The following is a 17925-nucleotide window of genomic DNA, read 5'->3' as shown; positions in this document are numbered from 1 at the left end:
GGCTTATTCTCTGCAACCTTACAGCATAAAGGAATATAGGACTAGAAGTAGATGGGCAGAGCAGCAACCTGTGTGGGGGAGGAACGCACAGCCACACGTCCCCACATAGGAGAGGACATAGAGGCGCGAGGAAGCTGCTTCACAATACAGGTCCATGAGCCCCGGGACCCTGACTCTCAGGGCAAAGCCAAGCTGGCTGGTGGGGGGGAGGGGGAGCTGGGCTGGTGGTGGCTGGGGTCATCTGCAGGGGGAGCTGGGTGGTGGTAGATGGGGTCATCTGCAGGGGGAGCTGGGTGGTGGTGGATGGGGTCATCTGCAGGGGGAGCTGGGTGGTGGTGGATGGGGTCATCTGCAGGGGGAGCTGGGTGGTGGTGGACGGGGTCATCTGCAGGGGGAGCTCGGTGGGGGACAGCCTCTAGCTTAGTGGTTCCCCCACAGGAAGTATGGAGCCCCTGCCTGCAAGGGGGATAGAAGGGAAACCGGGGGCAGACTGGGCTCCAAAGGCCGCAAGGCTCTGTGCAGAAACCCTGGCACAATGCCACCAGCAAAGCAGGTCCACCGGGTCCTAAGGCTGCAGGGAGTGTGTGAGCACATCTGCCTGAAGGAGAGGAACACACACAAGCACATGGGAGCCGCACAAGGGACATTCACCCATCAGGGTGATGGACCCACAACCAGGCCAGGCTCACGTGAGTGGGCTCAGCCTCTTCCAGTCCATACCGGCTACAAGGCAGTGGCCTTGTACAGCAGCCGAGACACAGGCATAGTTCTATTTGTGACTCAGCCCAGGGAAAGATGCAAAGGAAGGACGCCTCTGAGCCAATCCAGGCAGACAGGTGCCCTCACATTCACAGCCCAGCAGGCCACTGAGCAGCCAGGGTATGAGTCATCGATACCCCTTTCCACATGACCTGCACCTGCCCAGGCCATCAGCCCAGCTCAGGCCTGGAGACTACAAGACCCACTGTTCCCCCGTAGGATCAGGCACTGGCCAATCAGGAGGAGCAAGGCTGAGGAACAACCTAAATCGGAAGAGATGCTGAAGAGGGAGGCTCGGGTGGGGGAGAGGCTGAGACAGTCAGTCACCTGCCACCAGGAACCTGGGGCATCTTGACTCCTTGGGGGCTCCATCGGGAGCTGGAACAGCTGTGACAATGTCTCACAGAGAACCATCCAGCAGTGCTGGAGGGAGGGCCATCAGGACCCCCATTCCCAGATGGGCTTCAAAGCTCTGAGCTCAGCAAAGGGAGGGGCCGGCACCTACGATGGGACTTGGCCTCCTCCTGCACTGCATCCTTGTCTGTGAAAGGGGACAGAGTGGGCCAGCCCCTCACTGACATGGGAGTACCGCTGGGATGACCCCAGCCACCACCAGCCCAGCTCTCCCTGGAGATGACCCCCAGCTACCACCAGTAGTGGGCATGACTGAAGGCCAGTAGGACTTCCAGGCAGGCCCACGAAGCACACTGCCCAGCAGATGCCACGCTCATTTGATGCATGAGGAATTAACGGTCCTGGGAAGCCACACAGATGCCCCCAAATCCAACGGCCAACAAAGCAGAGCACCGGGACCCCAGCTTGGCTCCTTTGACTGCAAGCTAATGCTTTGTCCCCTCCACTCCCTCCAAACTGCTCGGGGATACCGGCTGTAGCACAGATGGCTTCTCCTTCAGAGTGTATGCACCACCAACAGCCAGGGCAGCATGCCAACCTGGACCAAGAAGGCAGAGCCCGTTCTATGGACAGAAAGCAAACTTGGCCCCACAACCAAGGAGAGAAAGGTCGCAGAGGTGACAGGCAGGGGGGGCGAGAATAGCCGCCACAGGGAACTGTCAGGAAACAGCACTGTCAGCTCTCTAGGGAAATAACTTCCTCAGCAATTTTTAAAATCCTAAAGAGTTTTTTGTATGAAATGACAAACAGCTAACCTCTATAACAGGTAAAGCACTCATCCAAGGTTAAGAAAGGTGATCAGAACTGCCCCAAATATATACACGAGCCTTAAGAGAATTGGTGAACATACAAAACCCTTGATCGAATTGGTCACCAAAGAAATTTCTGAACAAGGGGGCAGGGTCGGGCTGGAGAGGGTCAATGCGGGGAAAAAAGGGACGTATGTAATACTTTCAACAATAAATAATTATTTTTTTAAAAAAGAAACTTCTGAAAAACAAGGACTGCTAGGAATCCCCTCTCAGAGGAAACTCTGCGATTGTGAAGGTGAGGGAAGGTCACAGCCTAGATGGAGCCTCACAAACACCTTCCTCATTCATTCCCCCATGATTTACCTTCCCACGGTTTGTGGCCTGCAAGGCTATAAACATACTGTTTGTTGCTAAGATGCTATAGAAGCCAAGTTCTCACCACCCCTTTGAGTTTCTCATCACACCCGTTTCTCCTGGGTGAAGTGCACTGCACGCATTAATAAACTGCTTTCCCTTCATCTGTCCTTAGTGAATCTAATTTGCAGGATCCCTAGGAGGGGAGAGGGAAAGTGTCTGCTCCCTGCAGTTTCAATGCACAAACAATGGCAAGGAGAAGCACGTGTATCTCCCCAGTGACATGAAAAAATCCAGAGCAATGATGCAAACAACATAACCCCACAGAAGATGCTTGATATGTCATACCTGTGAAATAATCACATCTTACAACTCTGAGCTGTTTGCAAACGACAGACGGAAACCTGGGAAATAATACTAAAAACCTGGATGCTGCTGAATCCTCGAACAAGAAATAATTAAGAAAAATCCATACATCAGTTCACTAGAGAGCCCCAGGAACACAGAGACTGTTAAAGCAGTAAGACAAAAAGGACAGCTACTTACAACTTTAAAGATGAGAACGTACAGTCAATTAAACCAATGGAAATCGCTGTGCAGGTAAAGTACAGTAGGATTACAGTGACTGACGCAAACAGCCCTGCCCCGGAGGCCTGAGTGCTCTTAACAAGGTTACTCGCCTCTCTTATTTCACATGCTCGGCTGCATCTGTGCAGCTCACACCTACGCAGCAGTAAGGTTTCTCTCCAGGCACGGTGGTGGTGCACCCACCAGGCCTTGGGAGCTCACTCCACCTCCAGGGCAGTGTGACGGGGAGCAGAGCTGCTCTCCTCTTCCAGGGAAGCTCAGCCAAAAAGCTCTGGCCAAGAACTGGGCTGGGTCAGAGAAACATGGTAAAGACACCAGGGGAAGGCAACCAGCAAAATCCAAAATGGGGGAAGTGCAGCCAGAAAAATGCCCTCCCCACATCATAAAAACAGGAGGGAAAAGGTTGGGAGGGGGCACTTGTTTGCACCCTGATTCTTACAAACAACTTGATGAAGCGATCAAAAAGGTGTGAGCACTGCGTGTATATTTGATAAGAAATTACTGCTAATCTGTTTAGATGTGATAACAGCATTGTAGGTATGCTATTTAAGAAAGAGCCCTTAGGAATAGATACTAAAGAATTTATGAGGGAATCTGCTTCAAAATAATGCAGTATGTGTGTGTTGAAGATGGGTGCTGGGCACAGGGAATTTCTTTATACCATTCTTTCTATTATAGTATATTTTAAATTTTTCCATTAGTAAAAACCTTTTTAAAATATAGTTAGCCCTAGCCAGTTTGGCTCAGTGGATAGAGCGTTGGCCTGCGGACCAAAGGGTCCCAGGTTCGATTCCTGTCAAGGGTCCCAGGTTCGATTCCTTGGTTGCAGGCTCCTCCCTGACCCAGGCCCTGGTCAGGCTCATGCAGGAGGCAACCAATCGATGTGTTTCTCTCACATCGATGTTTCTGTCTTTCCCTCTCTCTTCCACTCTCCCTAAAAATCAATGGAAAAAAATCAAGTGAGGATTAAAAAAAGAACAACAAAAAGTAGTTAACTGAAATTTGCTCTTGCCTACGCATCTGAACAACTCAAAGCCAGCCAGGCACTGAAGCATGCAAACCCTAAGGTCTCTCACCTCTCCTGACGGAAGCAACACTCCTTGTGTCCAAGTCCAGCTTCTGCACCAAGGCACTGGGGTCTATCTTGGTCCTGGCAAAGATGTCCGTGTTCACAAAAGCCCACTCCTAAGAAGGAAAGAAAGAAGACCAGGTAAGACTTGCGCCATGGCTTTGTGGTGAAATGCAAGGCCCGTCACACGGCAGGGAGACCCCTGGGTGAGAGCCTCCAGATGCACAAGACTGGCTACCACGGAGGAGGACCTGGAGAAACCAGCCTCGCTCCCCAGCGAGGAGGCCCCAGGACCCTCAGACTCCAGAGCGCTACGGCAGCACCTCCCTGCCCGCCTCACATCACCAGGTGGGCCGTGCTCCTGGTTGAAGAACCATCTGGGACCAGATTCAGGATCTCCTTCCAAACCTCACACCTTCTTACTTGTACAGCCCTCTCCTGTGTCACATCCCTTCCTGCACCTCACACTGTCTCTCCTAGGTCTGTTTCTGACCTGCATTCATCCCTACATCAAAGTTTTAAAACCCTCCACGTCACTCTGCCCATCACCCCGTGCTCACCCAGCACCCACTCCCCATGCCCACCTGGCTCATTCCAGGGCCAATCTTCAGGACAGGGGCCTCGGGAGGGACCTCAGCATCCACTCCCGGGGAGTCACACACCAAAGGACAGAACGGGGATGATGCAGAAACTCGTCTAAGTGCCAAGAAGGTGTCGGGCTGAGTGCGCCCACCTAGCACCTGACAAAGAAGCTCTGGCTGGCTCTTCGGGACTTCTCAGGAGCAGTAAACAAGAGACCTCAGAGAACCCAACGGGGGAACAGTGCTGGAGCATGGGGGACGCAGGGCAGGAGAGGAAGGCCCTATCAGCTGACACCTCCCAGCAAAGGGGAGCCCAGGTCACATACATAAATCTGTACACACTGATGCTCAACTTCTCTCTACTCTGTCACTTGGACATTTTCCGCAGTGGTAATTTATGTCTCATAACTTCACATTTTGGAGCTTAATATAAAAGGTACTGATGACACATTAACTGTTTTCCACAAATAACCATGTCATTATGTGACTAGACATCAGAATTGTTTGTCTATTCCATGTTAAAGTTCAATGACCATACCCCCCTGCCCCCCACCCCACCCCATCTTCCAAGAAGGTGAGGGCAGAAAACCAGGACTTCCTTCCCCTGCCCCCCTTATTAATACAAGGTCTATGTACTGCTTTTATTGCGAGTCTTATTCTCTTTTCTCCTATTTGGTTCCTTCATGCCTTTCATATTTCAGGCACACCTATCTTGTAGTCTCTAACAATTCCGTTGTCTGACTTCACAGCAGTCTGATTTTGATGCCTGCACTGTCTGCTGACTCTCACTTCTGGTGGGTTGTTTCCTTATGATGTCAGCTGCAGTCTGAGTCTGGCAGGATTTTATCTGCTGAGGGAAACCCAGCTGACCTGGCCAACACAGGGCAGAGTGAGGGTGTGGCAGACCATCTCCCCAAAAACCATTCAACTGGAGAAAAGTTTAAGTCTCATTAAGAACAGAAAGACTTTACGGCATATCAGAAACTACCAAAGAAGCTTTATCTCTTCCCCCAGCTCCCAGTCCATGACTATGGTTTCACCGGGGTCAGGGGAGAGGGGAGGGGAGGCAGGCTGCCAGCAAGTTCTCCCCACCCCACCCCACCCCACCTTCCAAGAAGGTGAGGGCAGAAAACCAGGACTTCCTTCCCCTGCCCCCCAACCCCTCTTGTTGGGTAGACACTCCACCCTTGGCAGAGCAGGGAAGGTCTAGAACACACATGTCAAACTCAAAGGCTAACACGGGCCAAATAAACAAGGCTTAAGTTTATGTGGGCCGCAAAAAAAACAAAAGCCTCAATTTTCATAAAAGATTTATTTCGATAGAGACATGATGAATACAAAGGGCTGAAATAAACGAGTAATCGTTAACATAAAATAGAACATTTTAATAAAAATTAATATTTTTTCCTTGAACATTAACTTACCAGACACTACATAACTGCACAAATTAATAAGGGTAATGCAAATAAACCTATTTTTCTTGTTCTCCGAAAGCGAAATATTTCCTGTTGCACACACCAAACACATCAGTACAAGACTAACAACGTGGCCATCGGCTGCTAAAATATTCGCTGCTAGTATTAGTGGAGAGAAATGGTGCGCCTGCACGTAAGGCGCATAATGAATGCAACACGCTTATAGTAATCAGTCATTACCGAACTTTGTAATTTGTTATTAATAATTATGTATAACAGGATATTATAAAAATTAAGTTATGAAATTTTTATTAAAACGTTTCTTACATACCATTATATTGGCTGGGCCGCAAAAATATTCGTTGTGGGCCACATGCGGCCCATGGGCCACAAGTTTGACATGCTTGATCTAGAATACTGGGTCCTGACCCAGCTCTGCAGGGTGGAGCTACTTACAAGCCAAGGAGATTAGGGGCCACCCTCCAGCTGCACTCGTGGAGGGGCTGTCACCAGGGAGAAGCCGCATTGTCCCTGCCCCCTTCTCTAGTGTGGGCACAGAGGTCCTACCGAGAGGGTCAGGCTCCAAGGAGGGGACTGACTCTATCAGGACAGAATGAGAAGTCCATGCCTAAGGGTGTTGTGGACATGAGAACCATGCCAGGTCCCCGGATAGTCAAGGCCAGTGGGAGCACAGAAGCCTTGTTATCAGTACACCAGAATGAACCAAAGGCCGCTCTGGGCATGTGCCTAAACAGAATGTTCAAGGACTCTGAGCCTGGGAATCCCTAATCAGACCAAGATGCCATGATGGGTGTAAGGGACACATGGTACACTGTGCCCTTCAGTAGCCAATATGATTGATGTAACTATTGGCATGAAGCCTTCTTTGTCTAAATGGCATAAAAGTAGGTTACTGACCAGTCTAGTCGGCTGAGGCGGGAGTGAGAAGAAGTCTGTTGGAGTATGAAGAGAGCAGCTAGGATGGAGTGTGTAAAGAATTCTGCTAGAGAGCAGCTGGGCAGAAGAGACAGGAGAAGCTGCTGAGCCAGAGAGCTCAGGTACCGCTATGATGTTAGACAGTGAGTCTAGGAGGCAGCGTGCGGCTGCTCAGATAATAGCTGTGGGTACAGAGACTGATGCTGCTTTATGGGAAAGATATATGTTCACCAGCCAGTGTCCGGCTGCATGCCTGTATGGACTTTGCAGTGAGGACTGTTCTTTTTTTTTTTTTTTTTAAATATTTTATTGATTTTTTACAGAGAGGAAGGGAGAGGGATAGAGAGTTAGAAACATTGATGAGAGAGAAACATCGACCAGCCGCCTCCTGCACACCCCCCACTGGGGATGTGCCCGCAACCAAGGTACATGCCCTTGACCAGAATCGAACCCAGGACCCCTCAGTCCTCAGGCCGACGCTCTATCCGCTGAGCCAAAACGGGTAGGGCCGTGAGGACTGTTCTTGTCTGGTGGATATATGGCCACTGGCTTCAGCAATAAAGACTCATTCTTATATACTCACAACCTCTCATGGTTTCTCCATCTACGACCCGGCATTCTAGGAGGTCCAGCCCCAGGCAGAGGGGCTCAGACCCAACACCTGTGACTAGTGAGCAGAGGATAAAGGAGGAACTTGGACTAAGTTCCCAACGTTTAGTATAGTGGGCAGGGTTTGAGAAGAACCAGCCCTGGCATAGTTGGATAGGAGAATTTAGAAGAATACATGGACTCACAGCCACTCAGAACAACTCAGAGCACCGTGCCCTAGCAGTGGGACACTAGGGATCGGTGCAGGCTGTGCGGCTCATAGTGCCACAATACTGGCAGCAACCAGCTACACGTCAGAGCAAGCAGAGTGTAACAGAGAGAACACCACAAAGACAGCCAAGAGCCCTCCTGGGATCAGAGTCAACCCTGGGGTCCAGGCTGCACCCCCTCAGTAGCAATCTACTGCGAGCCCTTCCCCATCACAACCACCTCTGGATGGGCACGATGGAAAGCATGCCCCAAGCAAACACAATGCAGGGCGGAAGGCCCTGGGCGCAAGGGCTTAGGCACAGCTCTGAGCTAGCACTGGCTGAACGTCACCTGCTCTGGACCAGGAGCACCCCCAGGAGTGCATCCATGGCAGTCTGCAGGCCAAGGGGCTCTAGGCCATGATGGTTCAGGACCGATCAGAGGGAAACTCAAAGCTGCTAGTCCCTGACTGTAGGTGTCAAAAATGTAAACTCCCAAAGGTAATAGCAGCCTACGGGCCCCACGCACATCCAGTGGAGGGGCCAAAACCTAATGGGACCAAAAGGGCTTTCACACAATCTGACTAGTAAGGGATTTGTGCTGATCCAGGTAGCCAGGCAAAAAGATTAAAACAATATATATATATATATCCATCCTATATAATAAAAGAGAAACATGTAAATTGACCGTCTCTCCGGTCACCAGCCAATCAGGAGTGAGTACGCAAATTAACCCGACAAAGATGGTGGGTTAATTTGCATATACAGGTGCTGGGTGGAGAGCAGAGTGGGAGAGCCAGCAGCTTGGAGGACTTGGCAGAGTGGGAGGCCATGGGATGGAGACAGAGCAGGAAGGGAAAACCAAGAGTGCGGGGAGCACCAGGAATTCTGGGAATGGTAGTTCTGGTGGTAGCCCCAGAACCGGAAGTGGAACCCCAGAGCACAGGGAGCACCAGGAATGCTGGAAATCGTAGTTCTGGTGGCAGACGGATCTCAGAGACCAGTGATGGCGAACCTATGACACTCATTTTTTTGGTTGATTTTTCTTTGTTAAATGGCATATAAATATATAAAATAAATATCAAAAATATAAGTCTTTGTCTTACTATGGTTGCAAATATCAAAAAATTTCTATATGTGACACGGCACCGGTTAAGTTAGGTTTTTTCAAAATGCTGACACGCCGAGCTCAAAAGGTTCGCCATCACTGTCCTAGACACTAGAGCAGCAATTCTCAACCTGTGGGTCGCCAACCTGTGGGTCCCGACCCCTTTGGGGGTCGAATGACCCTTTCACAGGGGTCACCTAAGACCATCGGAAAACACATATATAATTACATATTGTTTTTGTATTAATCACTATGCTTTAATTATGTTCAATTTGTAACAATGAAAATACATCCTGCATATCAGATATTTACATTACGATTCATAACAGTAGCAAAATTACAGTTATGAAGTAGCAACGAAAATAATTTTATGGTTGGGTCACAACATGAGGAACTGTATTAAAGGGTCGCCGCATTAGGAAGGTTGAGAACCACTGCACTAGAACAAAGCGAGCCTGGAGCAAGTTACTGTTGCTGTGGGAGATGGAGGGAAAACAAAGGTGAGAGACATAAGGAAAAATTAAAGGGAAGATATCCTAAAACTTCCAGGAAATCTCCACCAATGAAGCAAAGAAAAAAAAAGCCTCTATTATTCTGTGAGCAACAAACCAAACTGAGTTGGGTCTCAGAAAATTCGCTCATATGATTGCAAAGACAGAGAGAAACTCCCGCCCTGGAGAGGGCTCCCCTGAGAGCTCCCAGATTGGAGGGTGCAGGTCGGGCTGAGGGACTCCCATACCCCCCAGTGCACGAATGTCGTGCACCAGGCCTCTAGAGTGTGTGTGTGTGTGTGTGTAGAGAGAGAGAGAGAAACAGAGAGAGAAAGACAGAAAGAGAGAGAGAGACAGACAGAGAGAGAGAGATCCGAGGCTGCACACCAGAGGGAGAGGAGAATAGACTTCACATAATTAGTTCAGAGCTAGACCAATGCAAACATCAACCCTCTGGGTGCTACAATGCACTTCCCAAACATCCTGTTTTCCACAACAAAGTCTGATACATGCAGAGAAAAGTGTGATCCAGGTAGTGGCAGCTGCAGTGAGGGGCCACATGTTGGACTTAAGACTTCAAAGCAGCCATTGCAAATAAGGCCACAGAACTGAAAGAGACCGTGCCTACAGAACTACAGGAGAGTACAATGACATCTCATCAAACAGACTATCAGGAAGAGAGAGAAACTATTAAAACATAAAATAAAATCCTGGAGTCAAAAAGTAGTGATCAAAATGAATAATTTCACTCAAGAGATTCAAAAGTAGATTTGAGCTGGCAGAGGAAAGGATCAGCAAATTTAAAGAAAGATTGATAGGGATGATGCCATCTGAAGAAAAGAGAGGAAAAGAACAGAGCATGACAGAAAAATCAATAGAAACAAATTTATAGAATAGGTTTGCAGAAGTGAAAACAAAGGCAAACCTGACTGAAATGGAGTGACCAGGCCAGGAGGGGAGAGCCAGCCAGTACCCACCTGACATCAATTACAGGAAAATAGTCCATTACAGACTCCAACAGAAGAATCCTCCACAGGAAGGAATCACCAATTACAGGCCCTACAAGAAACGCTGTACACGCTGAACACGGCATCTCCTACATCAGGGGTGGGAACCTTTTTTCTGCCAAGGGTCATTTGGATATTTATAACATCAAAATTATCAACTTAAACTGACTCCCCAGCATCTCAGCCCATGAGAAACGTCACCTCCCTGAACTCCCCCTTTTCTCTCATGGCCTTTCGTTCAAAACAACCCTTCTAGCTTTCTCCTTTTTCTCCATAAAATAACTCTTCCACTTTGTTAGACTTGCCTGCAGTTTTTGCTGTAGCTAGCTTCCCCAAATTGCAATTCTTTGCTGTTCCCAAATTAAATGATTTTTGCCAGTAAGATAACTTTTATATTTAAGGGCAATGTGGAAAAATGAATGGCTTCTTAGAGTACCTTTAAGCATGCCAACATAAGTAATGGAAGTTCCAGATGAAGAGACAGAGAGGGAGATAAAATATTCATAGAAACAATGGTGTAAAACTTGCCAAATTTGATGGAAAACACTAGCCTACACATCCAAGAAGCCCAATAAACTCCAAATGGATAACAAACTCCAGACAGAATAAACACAAAGAGATCTACATCAAAAAGCTTGACAGGAGACTCTAATGTATATCTAGGATTGAGAACAACTCTTCTCTTAATAAATTCTTATATTTTTGTTTGTGTTAAAAAAAAGAGAGAGAGAGAGAGATCTACATCAAAGCACATTACAGTCAAAACACTAACCTTGAAAGCAGTAAAACAAACAAAAACAGAAGAAGATGATTCATCACAATGGAATGCACCCCTATATGATTAACAGCCGACTCCTCATCAGGAACAATAGGTTAGGAGACAGTGGTATGGCATAGGCAAAGCGTTCAAACTATCTTTCCAGAATGAAAGTAAAACAAATACAGTCCCAAATAAATCAATGCTGAGAGAATGCATTGTTCACAGACTTGCCTTCTAAGAAATACTAAGGATGATTTTTAGAATGAAAGCAAATGATACCAAACAGTTCAAATCCACAAAAACAAAACAGGGAGTCTAGAAAAGGTAAACACGTAGCTAATTATAAAAGAATAATCATAACTTCAGGCTGGGCTGTCACATATAGAGGTGTGGGCACAAGTAGGTTAAACTGCCAGGCATCATAAGTAAGGATACGAAATAAAATCAAGAAGACAAATAATACAAATAAATAATACAACAATTAACAAATAAGTAATACAAGAATAACTGTGTTCCCTGTATTCACAACTGTAAACCTACTTTTGTCCACCCCTGTAGAGATACAATTTGCATAACAATATAGTAGGACAAGGGGTGGCAGGGAATGGAGCTGTACAGATTCTATCTTTTATCTTTTACTGGAATTAAGACGTAAATACTGAAATATATCGGGGGCCCTACAAAGGATAACCGTTGTCAAAGAGTCTCTCCATGACCAAACACTGCTCAAGCTCCCCTGCGATTTCCTCAACCTTTCATAACAGCAAAAGCACAAGCAACAAAAGAAAACAAGATAAATTAGACCTCATCAAAATTAAAACCTTTGTGCTTCCAAGGACAATATCAAGAAAGTAAAAAGACAATTCACAAAATTTGAAAAAATATTTGCAAACCATACATAACTGATGGCTTGCCACCCAGAATATATAAAGAACTGTTAAAACTAAACAAAAAGATAAACACAATTTAAAAATGGGCAAAGGACATGAACACACATTTCTCTAAAGATATACAAATAACCAACAAGCTCATGAAAAGATACTCAACATCAAATGCAAATCAATGAAATACCATGTCACACCCACTAGGATGACTATAATAAAAAAAAAGACAATAACAAGAGTTGGTGAGGATGTGGAAGAATTGGAACCCTCATGTATTGCTGGTGGGAATGTAAAACGGTGCAGTCACTGTGGGAAATAGTCAAGCAATTCTTTTAAAAGTAAAACTCAGCATTCTGTACCACCCAGCAATTCCAATCCATAAATCCACTGAAAGCTCTGCACAGGAATGTTCACAGCATTATTCCCAATAGCCAACATTTAGAAACAACCTAAGTATCCATCAACTTATGAATGGACAAACAAAATGTGGTGGGTATGGTACACTACACCCATACAATGGAATGTTTCTCAGCCATTAAAAAAAAAGACAAAGAAATGAATGCTACAAAAATAATACTATGAGGAACCTCAAAAATATGCTAAGTGAAAGGACCCAGATATAAAAGGCCACATATTGTATACTAGAGGCCCGGTGCACGAAATTCATGCACTCGCGGGGGAGGGTCCCTCAGCCCAGCCTGCGCCCTCTCGCAATCCGGGACCCCTTGGGGGATGACCACCTGCCGGCTTAGGCCCGAAACCCCCAGGGATCAGGCCCAAGCTGGCAGTCAGACATCCCTCTTGCAGTCCAGGGCTCTCGCACTCTGGGACCCCTCGCTCCTTACCACTCACCTACAGCGGAGGCAGGAGAGGCTCCTGCCACCACCACTGCACTCGCCAGCCGTGAGCCCAGCTTCTGGCTGAGCAGCGCTCCCCCTGTGGGAGCGCACTGACCACCAGAGGGCAGCTCCTGCATTGAGCGTCTGCCCCCTGGTGGTCAGTGCACATCATAGTGACCGGTCTTTCTGCCGTTCAGTTTTGCATATTAGCCTTTTATTATATAGGATTCCATTTATATGACATGTGCAGAACAGGTAATCTATTGAGACAGAAAGTAGAAACATGGTTGCCTCAATTATTGATAATAGGGATTGCTTTTTAGGGTGATGAAAATGTTCTGAAATTTGTAAAAATCACAACTCTGTGAATATACCAAAAAATACCCAATGAATAGTCCACTTTAAATGGGTAAATTTTATGACATGTTAATTATATATCAATAGTTTTTATAAAATCCAGAACACTAGTACCAGACCCTAGGTTCAAACATCAGCTCCTCCATCAACAGTTGAGTGTCCTTGTTAGTTTAAACACTCAGCTTTTTCATCTGCAAAACAAGGGTTAGGGAAGTGGGGAAGATATAGTGACTGGCACCTAAAGTGCTCAATAAACATGGCTGGTCTCAAAGTCTTGGTCCACCTGGTCTTGTCTCTTTCCCCCTGCCAGCCCCTTGGTTGCACAGTAAATGTTTCCACAGCAGCCCAAGGGTCAGCCACTGATAAACAAAACGTAGTCTACCCATACCATAGAGGGTCATCCTGCCACAAAAGAATGACGCACTCATATACACAAGGTACAATCTGGATGAACATTGAAAACATGAGAAGTCCAAGAACCCAAACACAAAAACCACATCGATGACTCCATCCATGTGAAATGTTCACAGGAGACAGAAAGTAGATCAGTGGCTGCTCAGGGCGGAGTGGGAGGGGAGGGGTGACTGCTACATGTCAAAGGGTCTCTTTTCAGTCCCCTCCTCACTTTTTCATTAACTTTGGAAATTTCCTTCCTATTCCCAGCTCAGTAGGGATTTTAAAAAAAAGTTCTGCCATATTTGTATGGCATTTATGTTGTGGTGGTGTTACCGGGAAGTGGCCCGGTCCTGAGCAGGTCTGCCTAGGGCCAGCCTGTAGTGTGCGGGTTCTTAACTTCGTGCAGGAAAAGTTTCACAACACGAGTCCAGGTGAATTTTAGAAGACGTTTATTAAAGCTGGGGACAATGAAACAAAGGAAGGACTGGGGAAATGAGCCTAGGCTGGTCTGCTTTGGCTTACTAAGAAGAGAAAGGGGGTCATGGGGACAGGTTCAGGGGGTTTGCCTGAGATGAACTGCCACTGCCCATTGCCGCCCTGGTTGCAAGCCTTATGGGGTCCCTTAGAGTTAAGGATATGCACGCCTGTGGGTAAAAAAACAGAGAGGAGGCATAGTTGTGTTCCTGAAAGGGAAAGCATGGCACTGGGACCTTTGTTTTGAGGGGATTTTAAGACTGGGAATTTAGGGGAGGGTTTCAATAGAATATTCATCAGTTTTATGCTGATATACCAAAATGAGGTTTATTCTCTTAACTTCATCTGTCCTTAGGTATGGTTGGCATTAATGGCACTAACTGGATTTCTGTTACCTGTCTCCCTGATTAAGGTGATTTAAGCTAGTTACCCTCTGCTTGGGGAGAAGTGCAAACCATCCTATCCTATATAATAAAAGGTTAATATGCAAATCGACCGAATTGGGGGAACGACCAGTCGCTATGACGCACACTGACCATCAGGGGGCAGACGCTCAATGCAGGAGCTGCCCCCTGGTGGTCAATGCACTCCCACAGTGGGAGCGCTGCTCAGCCAGAAGCCAGGCTCAGGCAGAAGCCAGGCTCAGCCAGAAGCCAGCAGCACTAAGGATGTTGGACTGCTGGCTTAGGCTGGCTCCCTGTGGGGAGCGGGCCCAGCCATCAGTTAGCCATCCCAAGGGCTCCCGGACTGATGCAGGCCAGGCTGAGGGACGCCCCCCCCCCCCAAGTGCACGATTTTCGTGCACTTGAGCCTCTAGTCCCATATAATAAAAGCCTAATATGCAAATTGTCCCCTGGAGGGGGAGATGAAAGGGAGTTCAACCAGGGGGTAGGCTGGGCTGGCCAGCCAACTGCAGGAAGGAAGGTGGCAGCAGGCAGCTGCTGGGGTCCCTACCTGTACACAAATTTCGTACAATGGGCCTCTAGTTTATTCATAAGTGTGTCCTGGTTGAGGGAAGACAGAATTTACTAGATAGCTGAAACTGCTTGGCACCTAGACTTTCTAGATGGCTGCAAAGTGACTTGCCCTGGCTTACTGGCCTGTCTTAGTGGGAGGTGCCTGGTTCTCGCACACCTCAAGGCTGGGGCAAGTCAACCCTACCAGCCACGTGGGAAGAGCCTGGAGGCCCCCACACCTCGCCGACGGAGGTCACACAGCAAACATCGCGAGGGCAGTCCCCGGTCGCAGGAGACCGGCCTGGGGAAGCACGGGACCCTCAAAGCTGCAGTGTGGCGCCCCAAACAACCCCCGCAGACCCTACCCCCACCCCAACCGCCCAGGGCTGCCTCCTGGCTCCCAGTTTACCTTTCTCCCGACTCCGCCAGCCGAGGTCTGCGGAGGAGCCCCATCCTGGACCGGAAGCGCGAGGCCGGGCGCGGACTCCGCCGAGAGCCTCACGGCAGCCTGGTGCACGCGGGCCCGCAGCCCCCTCACTTTCCCCATGTCTCTGGGTGAGACCCACAGTGGACCGGAAGCCGCGGGGCGCACGAGACGGAGCCTGCAGGAAGATGCCCGGGCGGAAACTGGAGCCCAGGCAGCTGGGTTCCGATATCCTCCCTGCAGCGGCTGCGCAGTCTCTCGGAAGGGGCGGGGCCGCTGGGGGGCGGGGCCGGGGAGGGGAGGGGCCTTGTGTCCTAGTCCCGCCCGGTCCCCGCCCCCGAGAACGCCCCGCCTCCCAGGCGGATGCGGTCTAATTGCTGGAATCCAGGCAGCCTCGTTGTGATTTGGGGATGATGAATATGGAGCTGGATGGAGCAAGCTTGTTGAAAACACAGAGTGTGTTCACCGCACGGCACTTGTGCCTTTCATACAGTCTCTGAGGGAGAAAAAGAATCAGAGGACTGGGTGGGGCCCGCATATTATGAGAAGTGGTGACCTGTCTACAAGGGGAAATCTGAGACTGAATGAATATGGTTGAATCTAAGAGGAGCCCCAATAACCCTTGCCTGAGCGAGACCATTTGTTTTATTAACTGTGACTGAACCTTTACTTCGTGTCCATCTTTTTTTTTACAGCATTTCATTTACTCCTCAAAATAATTCCTGGAAATGGGGTGTAACTCGTCTGTTTAAACTGGAAACTACATGGTAGACTAACTTGTTGCAACACACACAAGTCACGTGCTAGGAAACTCCTCCACCAGGCCCTGAGTGAGCCTGCAGTTCACTTTCAGTCTCCTGTGCATCCAGCCCTGAGGGGGAACAAGCTGGTGTGGGGGTGACTTTCATCCTCAAAGAGCCCCTTGTTCTGTTAGGTACACACAGGAGTCCAGGCTCAGCCAGGAGAGAGGACACACCTCCCCCTCCCCACACAAGGGAGGCCTTGGGTGCCAGCACACAGGATTCTACCCTGTTTAAGAGCCCAGCCGAAACTCAATACAGAAAATGGGCTTTGAAGAGGAATAGTCGGCCCCAAAAAGGATGAAAAGGTGCTTGCCCTGGTGTGTGGTCCCCCCACTGCAGGCAAGTCAATGCTCTGTTTTAGTTGTTACAGGTCTGTTCGGGGTGTGCAGGACCTGACCTGTGCAGTTCTAAAATGTCCAACATGGATGGGGACGTTTGTAGATGATGAAGGCCCCTGGGTACAGCAGGCTGAACATACAGGAGCAAAGTCACAGCATGGATCCAAGCGGAGGCCAGAGAGAAGTGTCCCTGGAAGAACTTGAGAAGCCAGCGCCTGGGTGGGCCATCCCGCTCCTCTGTGAGAGTCCCTGGCTGTCAGTGCTTTTCCAGGCTCCAGGGCACCTTCCCAGCACCTCCCAGACCAGGGGGTTGAAAGGAGAGCCCAGCCTTCTTTGGCTGAACCTCCAGCTGGGCCGAGAGCTAGACTGGAGGAACCTCTGGGAAGTGAGAGCTTTGGCCCAGCCAGTGGGCTTTCTGGAGTGTGGAGAAGGCCATGCCCACCCCAAGTCGGGTCCCCACCAATCCCATGGAACCTCTGACTTCTTTAAGGGGGTGTCATCAGATGTGAAAGAGGCCTAGTTCCAACCAGTTATCCGAAGAAACATCTCGAGTCCCCAGCTGCGCCATGATAGAACAAGAACGCAGAGGTCATTTCTGCTCATGAAAGTCACGCAGGGGTGAGCTACGGGCATAGCACCCAGACTCAGAGACAAAGCCCAGTGGCATCGAGGACTGTCCTCTTGGCACCCCTCGCAGGGACACTAGGGGACACCCCAGAAGCAGCTCCATGGGCCCAGCATCGCTGACCTGACCTTTAACACACTCTGCATCCAACCAGCCTCATTTCCTGAGTTGTCCGAGGCAGGGAGACCCCAGCTTGGCTCCTGGCAGGTGACACGGTCCCCCGCCTGACCCAGGCAGTGATGTAGACACCTAAGCAGCTCCAGAGGCCTGCAGGCCGCTCAGTTTCAGGCTCTCCTTTTTGCTCCCTGTGCAACCCATGCTGTCTGGGTAAGAGGAAACGAATGTGAACTGCTCCAAAATGGACCTGTCAGAAACCCTGGGGCCCCTGATTCCCTGTCTTTCCTCTCATCTCTCTTGTGACCACCTACCTGTCCAGGGCACTCCATGCCAGAAGGGTACCCAGGCCATGATCTCCCTGGAAGGAACCCCTGACTTTGGCCTCCACGGGAACCCCCCTCCCCCACCCCACCCCCCTCAGCCATTCTGCCCTTCCAGGCGCTCAGCCCCATCTTGATCTGTCCAAGGCTTCAGTCTCCCGGCCTTGGTGGTCCCTTGTTCCAACGCCTGGCTGGGGCCTTGAGAGGTAATTCTTTTTTCTCTCTGATTCAATTTTTTTATCGCCGGAGGGCGCTCACGGACCAAGGAAGGCACACTGCTATTCGGCAGAGGTGAGGGCAAGGGCGCAGACTCAGGGGTGCCCGGAGGATCCCAGCTTTGGCCGGGGCGGGGGGGGGGGGG

The 17925-nt window shown here is 49.1% G+C and overlaps 1 protein-coding gene across 3 annotated transcripts in view; it reads right to left on the bottom strand.

Annotated features, from left to right (window-relative positions):
• The window catches only part of FAM207A (family with sequence similarity 207 member A), a 32946-nt gene extending 17355 nt beyond the window's left edge, over window positions 1–15591 (bottom strand). The window contains exons 1-2 of one of the 3 annotated variants that reach the window (XM_014465367.2): window positions 15347–15591; window positions 3944–4052 (exon numbers count right to left, since the gene is read on the bottom strand). In XM_014465367.2, the coding sequence (XP_014320853.1) occupies window positions 3944–4052; window positions 15347–15484 (247 nt within the window). In that variant the 5' untranslated portion in view covers window positions 15485–15591. The remainder of the gene's footprint in view (window positions 1–3943; window positions 4053–15346) is intronic. The other 2 variants (XM_023763539.1, XM_006099923.3) reach the window with 2 other exon arrangements.
• Window positions 15592–17925: the final 2334 nt, after the last annotated feature.

Source organism: Myotis lucifugus, unplaced genomic scaffold (genome assembly GCF_000147115.1).
Source record: "Myotis lucifugus unplaced genomic scaffold, Myoluc2.0 scaffold_291, whole genome shotgun sequence".
Classification (NCBI taxonomy): Eukaryota; Metazoa; Chordata; class Mammalia; order Chiroptera; family Vespertilionidae; genus Myotis; species Myotis lucifugus.
The sequence above is the reverse complement of the archived record's forward strand: the minus strand, read 5'-3'. Positions and strand labels throughout refer to the sequence as shown.